Here is a 13,065-nt window from a genome sequence, read left to right on the forward strand (position 1 = left end):
CATCATACCCCATTACTGTGAATGGAAGTCGAGAGCATTAAGTTGCTGCAACAGCAGTAAATGCACTGTTATGGATGTTCCTTTGATTCTCTGTAGGGTTCTTCAAACAGTAAATCTCTCTCTGCTTTCCCAACCTGTAAGATCCTAAACCACCTGTTTTCTGAGATGACTGCAGATAGTTCTCCATCAGCCATGTGTGGTAACTAAACAATTCTGTCTTGCAACTTCTTTACAGCTAAGCGTTATGCACCAGGAGGAGCATTTCTGCCCAGTGGGGAGAGAGGGAACATGTGGGAAAGAACCTTTGCCTGGTGATTCCCAGAAGATTCTGTTACCGGGAAGCAGCTATTTGGTATCTCCTGAAATTCCTGGGAAAGGGGGTAATTGGACCAAGTAGGGAGCAAGAAGTAGCTTAGGAGAGAACACTGTGGGAATGATGTTAGCCTAGGTGCATTAGTATTTTGAATGGATGACTGGGGTTGTAGTGCAATGTGGTGAGAGGGGCTCAGTGTCTCAACTTCAGATACAGAACTGAAATCTCCCAGTGTTTGAGGGTGTAACCTTGCAGCTTCCCCAAAAGCAGAAAATACACAGCCCCTAAACCCAGCTCTCAGCATATCCCTCTTTCCCCAAGACTTCAAGATTTGCAGATTGTGCTATTTTTCACAAACAGGTGAGTGGATTTTTTGTAAAGCTGAGGGCCCGTCCTGGAGAATACTCTACCAACTCCATTCTCTCATAAAACACAGGGGCTCATAGGGAGCAGCCGTGCATTGGCCATGTGAGGCATTAAATCATAGAATCATAGAATATCAGGGTTGGAAGGGACCTCTGGAGGTCATCTAGTCCAACCCCCTGCTCAAAGCAGGACCGATCCCCAATTTTTGCCCCAGATCTGTAAATGGCCCCCTCAAGTACTGAACTCACAACCCTGGGTTTAGCAGGCCAATGCTCAAATGACCTAACAACTATAGGTCTTTAGAAGTCTCCAATTTCTTTGATTCCATAATAATTGTGTGATTAAAACCCTTTGTCATGTGTGATTATGGGACAAAGGGCTCATCTGTAAAACTTCCATAGCTCAGCAGTTTCCATGTAAGGTGCAAGGGTACATTTCCATCTGCTTTGAAAAAATGATTATGAAAAAAATGGCACCTTCCCCCAGGACAGGCCTGTTCTTTGTCTGTACTCTGTCATTTCTGCTTATTTTAGTGTCTCTCTTTAGGATCAGCACTCTAGATTGTGAGCTCTTTGGTGATCTGACCTGTCAGTTGAAGTGTGTGTGAAGTTTCCCCACCACCACCACTCTTTGATGCTATATACATAAAATCATAATAATGTATTAACATATTTTAATATTCCTAAACCAGTACTGGAAAGAGCTTGTTTATTAAGAACATGCGGGTATTACTATTGCTTTTGCATTAGTATTACGAATACATAATAAAAGTACTGCATCGTTTCTCAGCCAGCACAATCTCCATGCTACAATCCTTTGCTTAAAAATCAAACCCAATCTTGAAACATTCATTTTTTCGTCCTTACTCATGCAAATTCTGCCAATCAGAGTTCTATCATTGACTTCAAGGAAAGCAGGAACAAGCCGAAAATCAGCAAAGACAAAACCAACAAAACAAAAACAAAAAAACCCCAACCTTTACCAAGTGGCATATTCACACAAAGACCCTGAAAAACGCATTGTACGTTCTATTTCTTTAACATTTGAATTACTATAGGACAGTGGTTCTCAAAGCCGGTCCACTGCTTGTTCGGGGAAAGCCCCTGGCGGGCCGGACCGGTTTGTTTATCCGCCGCGTCCGCAGGTTCGGCCAATCACGGCTCCCACTGGCCGTGGTTCGCTGCTCCAGGCCAATGCGGGCTGCGGGAAAGGCAGCCAGCACATCCCTTGGCCCGCGCCGCTTCCCGCAGCCCCCATTGGCCTGGAGTGGCAAACCGCGGCCAGTGGGAGCCGCGATCGGCCGAACCTGCGGACGCAGCAGATAAACCGGTTTGGCCCGCCAGGGGCTTTCCCCGAACAAGCGGTGGACCAGCTTTGAGAACCACTGCTATAGGACGCTAACTCACTAGTTCCGGAGATCAGTGTAAATACGTGACGGTGCTTTATGCTACTACAGTTACTCATGTGAATAGTCTTTCATTCATCTGAATAGCCCAATAAATTCATTATTTTAGAATGATCATTAATAATACATTATAGCATTGCCACATGGCCTAACAGCAAATGCATTTTTAAAGCACTCACAGGAAAACAATTTCAATGCCCAACTTGTATTCCTTTGTTATGAAATCAGGGCCTGATCCTGCAAGTCTACTCATCAGAGTAGTCCTTTTAACTAGTCACACTAATGCCAACAGGAGTTTTACCATTGGCTTTAATGGAACTACTTAAGTCAATAAGGGTTATAGCATCAGCCCTTAATAATTTTTGGTGTTAAACTGGACTCACGCTGAAATACTATTTCAACCTTAATTTTTTTTTAAAGAAAGGTTTTGTTTGGGTATTTCACTGTTTGTTTGTTTGGTTTGGTTTGGTTTTATTAAGAACCAAAAGTTTAATTTGGATTAGCTCATAAAATACCCAGGTAGAGGACCCATAGATAGATCTCTGATAGATCTTGTGAGGCCATCAAAGCAGGGCTCCCCTCCTGCATGTTTCATAGCAAGCCCACAGAAGGGGGATAGAATCATAGAAATGGAGGGCTGGAGGGGACCTCTCTAGTCCAGCCCCCTACACTGAGACAGGATTACGTCTGAGTGGGGTATGGGAGTAGTCGACAGCATAGCAGGTGAGGAGGAAATCTAAGAGGATTTTGTCCACAAAGAAAAAATTACTCTCTTATGTTTTGTGTGTAGAAAATTTTAATGGTTCACAATGTTTAATGTGAATTACAAATTTCACCTTTTTTGCCCTTCTACATCTCTCAAGGTCTTCTGTGTCCCCTCCAACTCTGCTGTGGTTCCCCACACCTCCCCCAAATTCCCTTGAGGTCTTGTGCCCCCACTCCACATGGCCCACAGGTGTTATCAGGAGATCAGTTTACACTGAAACTTTTAAACATTATTTTTAAATGCCTCAATATATAAGTGAAGAAGAGTTCTTTGTGGATGTGACCTGGGCCATAGCCAGGAGTAACTGGAAAAGGGAAAAAAAAAAAATGTGTCCTGCCTCTTTCAGGTGCACACATATGTACAGCTATATTGAGATTTATGAGCAGGGCTTTTGGAGTCTGGTCTAAAATATAAGGGCAAACTGATAAGAACGGCTGGCTTGCTTCAACTTAGGCCTAAAAAAGAAATGCATAACTTAGAAAATTTCTTTCAAATAAAATAACTTGTCAGTGTAGCTCCTCAGTTCCTCCTTGCTTCCTGGTCTGGAAGTTCACTAACTCTGTCCTGTGGGGGTGGGCAGACAAGGCTCCCACCGAAGAAATAGTAGTAGACCTTCAGGGATTTTCCCTTAGCCTTCCACTCTCTTCTCTTTATATTTCTGCTCTAATGGATTCCTAGTTAGCCCCTTCCCTTCCTTCCTACATTATTGAGGGGCAGGTGCCCTCACAATCTCTATTATAATAATAGCATAGTGGAAAGCTAGCATCAAGCTGAACTATGGGGCAGATCTTGCAGGCAGTATACTATAGTACTGTCTGTCATGTATACTGTTCTATGGAGCTGAATGGTTAGTGCTATAGGGAGGCGAATGCTATAAATACAGCAAAATGGGTTTTACAAGATGTGCATACCATTGCCAGTTTGGCTTTTTTTTTTTTTTAATTAAGATTTTGGATACATTCTTGCAAAATTCCCATTGAATGTAAAAGGAACAGGGTAGGTCTCTTTATAATGTATCTTTGAGTCTCTCTGATGTCTTTCTACACTAGAATGTCTGAAGGAGCTAATCGAACCATAAGCCACGACATAATCTAAAATCAAACCAGATAGTCTGTGTGTTTTTAAAATATGTTTTTAAAGGTAAACTATCCAGTTATGAAAACATTTCTGATTTTCACTCATCATCTGTATGGGCTTGTCTACACTTACAGTAGTGCAGCTGTGCCCGCTGTAGCACCCAACGTAGGTACTCCGCCTCTCCAAGAGGTGGTAGCTATGTCGACAGGAGGGCTTCACCGTCAACATAGCGCTGTCTACATTTGGAGTTAGGTTGGTATAGCTATGTCTCTCAGGGGATTTTCCACAGCCTGAGCGATGTAGTCATACCAATGTAAGTTGGCATTGTAGACCAGGGCTTCCTTGGAAGAACTTCCAGCAGCAGGAGACTGAAATGAATTAATATTTAGCTCATTTGTGTGTTTGTTTTTTAAAAAGCATGTAATTACCCTCTGTTTCCTTCCTGCTCCACAGTCCATAATGAAAAGCAGACTAACCTGCACATTTGAACATGCTCCTTTGGTTTAAGAGTTATACTAGAACAATTTTTATTTGAGTAATTGGGTGAAATTGCAAAGGCCTTATACTCAATTCAATGGCATGTCTGTCTGTCAGGCCATCCAATGAATTCCAAAATTTCAGGGAATGTTGTAGGCAACCAGAGCCCTGTGGATTTGGGAGGAACTTGGAAAACTGAAAGGTGGGAAATGGGGGACACATGAAGCCCCTGCCAGATCTTCAGCACAGCCAGGCCTCAAGCACCTCTGCAATTGTCTGTAGGACAAAGAACTGATTGATGGCACCCATTAACACCTTCCAGCCTCTCATCTCTGCCCATCCTTCCAATAGAGTTTTAGCATGTTGACATCCTGAATGGCTTATATCTCCCAGACAGAAAGAAGAATAAGGATGGAGGAGAAAGGAGACATGAAGAGATTGGAGACCCTGATATGGAGGGAGGGTAGAATGGGGCACACAGAACCTTTGGTGGATGGCAGGTTGGTAAAGGAGGAAGAAGGACATACAGAGCCCCTGGTAAGCCAGAGGAAAGGAGGAAATGGGGGGAAACAGGAGTTATGAAGGTTCAGACAGAGCGCTTGGAAAGGGAAGAGAGTGGAGACAAACAGAAAACCTGGTGATGGTAGAGATTGGGGGCCCCTAGTATGGAGGGACATGCAGAGACAAAGTGGAGTGAGGTGCACACAGAACCCTATCCATGGGGAGGAGAATGTTGGATTCTGAAATGGGAAGAGAAGGGAATGGAGAGCACACAGAACCTTTGGGGGGTGGGAATTGGTATGGAGATTAGTTAGTATGCAGAGCCCCTGCCATGGGATGAAAAGGGGGAGTGGGGAGTATGGCGGAAGTGGAAATGGAAGGGCACACAGAACTTCTGGCAAGGGAGTGACTGGGGGGAGTTGTAGAGAGTCCCTGAAATAAAGGGGGACCACACAGGGAGCTCGTGGTGGTCAGGCAAAATGAAAGGATGGAAGGAGCCCTTGGTGTGTGCCATAAACTCAGCCTACACAAGCTATGATGTGTGTGACCCTCTAGTAAACAGAACATGCTATCTGTAACACCCACAGCTGGAGCAAAAGAAAAGGAGAGTATGAGGGAAGCTTATGGGTGAGAGCTGCCATCAGGAAGGGATTGGTCATCAAGACAAATATCCTCCTTACAGGTTTAGCCTTGCCTGAAGCAGGAGATGGGCTGTGATAAGCTTAATGTTTTTGCACCTGAAAAAGATTCCAAGGCTTCTTTCTAGCATTCCCCTCTGTGGCTTTTTAAAGACCTGTCCTTGATTTATGACAGAGGATATTTTCCACAGTTGACAACACTGTTTATTGTCTGTGCAAATAGAGTGAAATCAATTTCTCTTCAGCATTCTAACACTGAGGTCAATGAACTGAAGTTTGATTATGGAACTCACTAGTCACTTACACTTGTCATTTAGAAAACCATGTATTTATATTTTATTATTTTTTGCATTTGCCATTCTGATCATTATTTCAGTGTATTTGGAATGCTTTACACAATGGGCTAGAAGAAATACTGACAGGCTGCTATCATTTGGAGTCTCTTACAAATCCAGGTAGTAAATACTGACAGTGTATCAAATTAAAGGGATTAACTTGATCTGGTCCCCACTCCCTGGCTAGAACCTGTCTTTCAGATGTCTGTAGCATATGATAGTCCACAAAGTAGTGATACAAAGTACTTGTCAGGCATAAGTTGGTCAGAAAATGGGTGTAAATGGTCAAGTAAATTTAACTTATGCTAATCCAGCATTCAGTGGAAGAGCAAAGGAGCAGGCAGTTGTAAAAGGAAAAGTAACTAGTGGGGGGTCAGTTTATGAATCCCTTACTCCTACTGGTGAGTCAATGGGACTGTTTGTGCAAGTAACTGCTCATCACTGCAAATAAAGGGTTCACAGTCTGGCCCAGGGCATGTAACATAAAGTAGGCCTCTCCTGCTGGCCTCTAGATAAATTAATTGATGTTTGCATAGTGCTTTGAGCATGTAAAGCTTGTACACATACTAAATATTATTATCCTTATTACAGTGTATAAACTGAAAATTTCAGTTTGAGCTTTTATAATGCAGTCTAGTCTCAGGTGCAGCATATAGCCATTTTATAAATGACTTAGGGCCTGTTTCTGTCACTCTCAGTCCACTGAGTGGTACTTTACACCATGCGTTGTCCCATTGACTGCCTGATGAATTATACAGCCAAACCACAGGGTAAAACTGCCCTATCTGAAGATTTTGGTAATCCTGGAGAGGAGCAGGGGAAAGCTGAATGATTCCAGATTCTCCCCTCTTCCCCACAAATTTGCTCCTGCGGCTAGATCAGCGGTTCTCAACCTATTTACCATTGTGACAGGTTTCAGAATAGCAGCTGTGTTAGTCTGTATTCGCAAAAAGAAAAGGAGGACTTGTGGCACTTTAGAGACTAACCAATTTATTTGAGCATAAGCTTTCGTGAGCTACAGCTCACTTCATTGGATGCATAAAGTGGAAAATACAGTCAGGAGATTTATATCTGTGTGTATATAAATCTCCTGACTGTATTTTCCACTTTATGCATCCGATGAAGTGAGCTGTAGCTCACGAAAGCTTATGCTCAAATACATTGGTTAGTCTCTAAGGTGCCACAAGTACTCCTTTTCTATTTACCATTGTGGGCCGCATATGCAGCTCTCTATGTGGTATGTGGACCACATCCAAACAATATATATACTACCTGTGTGGCCCTGAGGATGTCACATGGGCCGCTGCTGTGTGCTGATTGGGCTGCAAATGGCCTGCAGTTGCAGACTGAGAACCACTGGGCTAGCTTAAATTATCTCTTGGTAAAGGTAAAATCTTTAAAAGCCATCTTCCTTTTTTTCACTGGTCCTATAATGGCCCCGAATGCAGCCAGTCATGGGATCAACTCACATCTGCACACTTCATCTGGCGTACTTGTGTCATAAGGAAAGATGGCAGAATGGGACCCATGGTAGTAAAAAATTGTGCAGTTGGTACAAAAATTAATTAGACCCCTTGAAATGTGAAACATGATTAGCATAGCAATTTTGAAATGTATCTGCTCCTAGCTGTGAACAGTGAGAAAAAAGAAAGTTAATTCAATTTAAAGTGCACTGAAATGGCGAAGGCCCCACAACTTCTTTTTGCTGTAGGAGCCCCTACCCCTTGTAATGATGTGGGCCCCCCAGCTCTGTTACACCATATTCAAGTACATTTGTCTCCTCTTCTTTCTTTTCTGCCCATTTTCTTTCTCTCTCCCATCCTTTTCTGTCTCTTGTTTCTCCTTCTCTCATCTTTTACTTTCTTCTTCTTTTGCCTGGCTTTGCAACACCCCCAACCCCGCAGGCTACAAGAAGGGCAGGATGGACCTGGGCCCCATGGGCTCTTGTGGTTGAGCTTAGTGCTGTGAAAGCAGAGGAGAGACGCTTAGGCTGGCCAACTGCTATCTGAGCCTGCAACATGTGAAGTGTTCCATAGCCAGCTGCTGGAAGACCTGGAAGAGAAGACTACTGGCTTCCAAGGAGTTTCCTGCTGCTTTACCTATAGCCACGAAAGGAAATCTGTAGGAGGAAATAGGATCAGATGTTCATGCTCTTCTCGAAGATCCCAAGTTAGGGTAGCATTTTAAATTCCTTCCCATGGTTTTGTTTATGGACCTCTAGCTTTATACAGTTTGATTCCATCTGAGAGTACTACTGTGCATGAACATGTGTAGCTGGGATCATGCGAGTTAACCATTCATCCTAAGTGCTCAGCTGGTACCGTGACAGGCATCATTGTGAGAGAACCTAGATAGATAGTCCCTTTCCTGTTCTTTTTCAATTTTCCTTGTCTAAGATATGCTTTGAATGATCTGTTGACCAGCTGGTGAATGCTAAAAGATCATGTACAGTAGTTATTACTATTTTTATGTATCATTTGTTTGCAGTGGTGCCTGAGAGGTACTAGGAGCTTTTCAGGCACATGAGAAGGTGCAGTCCCTGCCCTGAGGATCTCACTAATTAAGGACAAACAGATACATCCTAGTCTGGGAAAGGGAACAACAAAAGGGATTTCAATACAACTCAACAAACGTCATTATAGGCGACATGACAGAAATGTGTTTTGGAGAGGGGGCTTAAAAGTGAAGGGTCCTTGTTAATGAGTTCAGCTTTCAGTTGCATAAAAATAGAACTGTCACTCAATCAGTTCCACACTATATGTAGAAAAGAAATAAGAAGGGGGTGGCTTTGGAGTGATTCAGAAGCCCGGAATGGGTCACGTGAAAGCAGATGACACAGGTGATTGTTCGAAAGACAAAATGGCAGACAAAGATGGGAACACAAGCACCAATATTAGCTTTTGTATGCAAATCACATGTTCCAGTTGGTCTTAAAACTAAGTTAGGGCTTCTGAATCATTCTAAGGCCTTCCCCTTCTTCTTGTTTCTTTTCTATGTACAGTTTGGTAACTGATTACATGTGAATTCTCTTTATAGGCAATAGTAGCTGATTAACCTACTGTTGATGTTTGAAATTGCTAAAATTCTCTGGGGTGCCCAAAATAGGAATCAGACTCACCCAAGTGCAACCAGTACCACAGATGACAACTAACTAACTTAATGAGATTCTTTCATCATGATGATAACACTGTTAATCAGATTTTCAATTGGTTGATTTACCTGGGAGTGGAGGTGTTATTTGCTTTACAGGATATACTCTGGTATGTCTTCTTTCCCCAAGGCAAGTGTATAATACAACAAGAGACCCATCAGTATAAAGTTTAACAAAATGATCAACTTCAGTAATACTTGTGCTCCCTTCATACTAAGATTTAAATATTTGAGGGTCATTTAACATTCATTTGTTACACTTTTGCAATGTGATTCAGTTGCACAGGACTTTGGGAAATCATTCTCCAAGCTAATGAATCAGGCTTTCAGAATGTGTTTTTTAGCTACCCCTCACAGGGAACTGTGACATCTCTCAAATTGAAGCTTGCAAAAAAAAAAAAGACAAAATACATATTTCAAAATGTATTCAATTAATACTTGATGTCTGTAGGACAACTGTGATAGTTTTTTGGGTAAATCAAAGTCAAATTTTGTTCTTATGTAAATTCATTATGTAGATAATTAGGAACTTTAGAATGTCCAAATTACTTTCAGAAAGAAGGATATTAATTTTGTTTATTGAGCTAGAAATAATAAAACATTTGGAAATATCATTTCATTAACATTATATGAATATGCATATAGGGGAAAGGAAGATGTAATTTCTTTCTGCAACGTGGGCCATTGAGAATAGTAGGAAAATGTAGGACAGAGAAAACAAATGTTCAATTGTCATTTTAATAATTTATTGTAGACGAGAAGAAATAATCTCTCTTAATCGCAAAACAGTTGCCATGCTAAAAAGTATTCCATGCTTGTAGCTTCTACAGACGATAGCGCTGCAGAGAAGAAAGGTGGAACTCTCCATGCTGGTTTAATTGTTGGAATTCTGATATTGGTCCTCATTGTAGCAGCAGCCATCCTTGTGACAGTCTATATGTACCATCATCCAACGTCAGCAGCTAGTCTCTTCTTTATTGAGGTAAGTCAACGGTGCCATGATGGGTCACTAATTCTGTTACTTGTTTAACATGATTATTCAGTCTACAGAATAGTACTTTCTAAGCTTAAACTACAGACTATTCTTAGAATCCTGATTGGTACTAGCTTTAATCTGTAATGTTTAAAGACTCTTAAATACCTAACCCAAAACCTGCTGCTATAAATACAGCCACTTCCCCCACCCCTCACGACAATCCTTTTATTTCAAGAAAGTAGGTGTTTTTTACCCAATATGTATTCAAAGGCCATATGCAGTCATTTCAGTTATCAGTCATAGTCACAAAATCTCTTGCTATCTTACATTTTACTCACTTAAAATAACATATTGTCACTAGATTTATTGGTAACTGTGTAATAGATGCACGTTGTCATTTTATTTGCGAGCTTGTATTTATTTTTTAATCTGCTTATTTGTCTAGCGTAAAAATAAAAGAATATGTGCACTAGTAAATTCTGCAAAATGCCTGACCTATGGCAAGTTTAATAATGCTTGGGGTAAGCCAGACACTTTTGCAACAGATTCATTTATTGAAATCCTTTAATACAGTACCTGACAGTGTCTGACAACATGAGACTGGAACATTATTCCTATTGCAGGTATTTGTGGCTCCAGGATATTGTTAGGATCTGCACTCTGCTGTGATAAATATTTCTTTTGGAGCTCAGCAGAGTTCATCTGTATCAAGCTAAATATATACTTGCTATACAAAAAAGAAAACTGAGACCATGCATGAAACCAATATGCAGTATTGGCTTACTTTTAAGAATATGGATACTTGCAACAGACAACAATAAAGATGCATAACAACTGGAAATATCATGAAGGAGTTACCTGGGGATTGCTTAGGTTGAAGATCAGCCAAAAGGGTCTGGATTATTGATAAAAAGTTCATTCTTAGTAACAGGAGCATGAATTGAAATGTAAATTAAACATGGCTTCATCTTTAAAATTACTTTATAGTTAAATAGAGAACTTACATGCAAGAGTAGTGACAGAAATCAAAATGAAATGCTTACAAGTATTGTGAGAGCTCAGGCTATGTAACTACATTAACCATTTGGGATCAGGATCCAAATAACAAACTCATGAATTTTTCATACATATCTAAGTGACATACTGAGGCAAATTTCTGTTGACGTAAGTGAACCCAACTCCGCTGAAGTCAATGGAGTTGTGTCTATTTCCATTAAGCAGAAAATTTGGCCCACTGTATTTTTCACTAGCTTTAATTGACCCTGGCATGGGAAACTTATTTATCTGTTAACAAAACCTTCCAAAAAGACTTGATTTGTGTGGTAACACCATTTTTCAAAAGGACAGAAACAAGGTACTGGCTAACAGTAAAATGCATATTAAAAGGGAGTTTCTGAGGTGCGTAGTTACATGGTCCAGAGCAGAAATTCTACATGTTAACAATTTATTATTATTAAACCTTTGTATTATAGTACAATTGTACACAGTTCTCCTTGGAATAGTAGAGCCATCTACTACATAATATATTTACTGTCACCAAAAGTGAAGTAATCCCAGCATTCAATGCTAATGAACTAGCTTACTAGTTTTCAAGACAGGCTGTTAGAAAATGTGGTAACATGATCTTTCTATCCTACCCAAAATGAATAGGATGCATGAAAATAAGGACAGTTATTGGTATGTAACAAACCAGTGATCATCAAAACTATGACTATTACCCTTATTACTAGTGCTGTAAACTACATAATTCTTTTTTTTTCTGGCAATGATATAATATTTGTGAAAACCATAAGTTCTGTGAAAATTAACAAAAGTACAAGCCTGGGTATTGTGCCAGGAAGGGGTAGGCTTCTTGTAGTCAGTTTCAGAATAACAGGTAAAGATGTTCCTTGAACACTGAGACTCAGACTTGCAGAGTATTTTTATTGATTTTTTAGGTGTTCGAAAATGAGTAGGGAAAAGGATTATTCTGAATTTTAGAACATTACCACGGCTTTGGAAATATAATAGCAAGTATCTGCAGCCTACAGTATAGGAGAATGCTATTGCTTTCTGAAATACAGTTGGTTCTTGCACTGATTGCTTCTATTAAGTATAGTTTTATTGTTTGATCTTTTCAGATACTTTCTTAACTACTACCACTGATCATTTAATTTCACAAACAAAAACTATAAGTAGTTTGGCCAATTGAGAAAATGCATGATAAAAATTCATCCTTCTCACCTGGTGCACAAGGGTATGCACATGCAACTCCCTCACATGGAGATGAGAATGTATCCCCCTAAGATTTGCTTTTGGAAAGAACAAATATGCATATTTGGGAGGGAATATAGAGGAAGATGATAAATTATAATTGTTATATGGAGGCAACTTATACAAAAGCATTTACTCATTTGGTTGTAGAAACAATACAAAAGGTTCTGTCAGCATAAAGATTCATGACTGGGAATAAGAGAGATTTCTGAGTAAATGATGCTGGTAGCACAATGATGTAAAGGAATCCTTGTTCGAGGGTGATTTCAGACCAAAATACCCAGTCAACAGGGTTAGCAAGGTTCTCCAAAATAGCTAACTTACCGTATTTATTGGAGATGAGTATAATATAGATCTGGTGTTAGTATTGTAGGATATGGATTGAGAAATGTTGCCACAGGCTTGATCAAATAGCATGAAAGAAATCCTCCCTTCCCCTGAACACACACACACAAATGTTAGGTAAAATAAGAGTAGTGAACAGGAAAAAACATTGTTTTCATATATTTTGTATGACTTAAAGCACGGATAGGCAGGCAGGCAACTTCTTCACATAATTGTATCTGAACAATTGACCTATAACCATTCTGCTTTTCCAGAATTGGTGTTCCTTGAGCATAGAGCATGAACTGTACCTCCTTGCCTTGAGTGGTGGTTTAGTCAAGGCTCAAGGTGAAGCCAAAAATTCATTCTCATTTGTCATACTCAATCAAGATTTGAATCTAGGTCTCCAGAGAGAAGGCTAGTCAATGCAATAAATAAATAGCCAATGTACTGATGGGGAGAGAAGAAAGAGAAGAAGTGGACC

At 40.5% G+C, this 13,065-nt stretch overlaps 1 protein-coding gene across 2 annotated transcripts in view; it reads left to right on the top strand.

Moving 5' to 3' along the window:
* The window catches only part of PLXDC2 (plexin domain containing 2), a 418,561-nt gene that overhangs the window by 376,545 nt on the left and 28,951 nt on the right, over window positions 1–13,065 (top strand). The window contains exon 13 of one of the 2 annotated variants that reach the window (XM_073334184.1): window positions 9,850–10,010. The exons of the other annotated variant lie outside the window; for it this stretch is intronic. Within the exon in view, the coding sequence (XP_073190285.1) occupies window positions 9,850–10,010 (161 nt within the window). The remainder of the gene's footprint in view (window positions 1–9,849; window positions 10,011–13,065) is intronic. 2 annotated transcript variants of the gene reach the window in all.

The sequence above is a fragment of the Lepidochelys kempii genome, chromosome 2, assembly GCF_965140285.1.
Source record: "Lepidochelys kempii isolate rLepKem1 chromosome 2, rLepKem1.hap1, whole genome shotgun sequence".
In the NCBI taxonomy this organism is placed as follows: Eukaryota; Metazoa; Chordata; order Testudines; family Cheloniidae; genus Lepidochelys; species Lepidochelys kempii.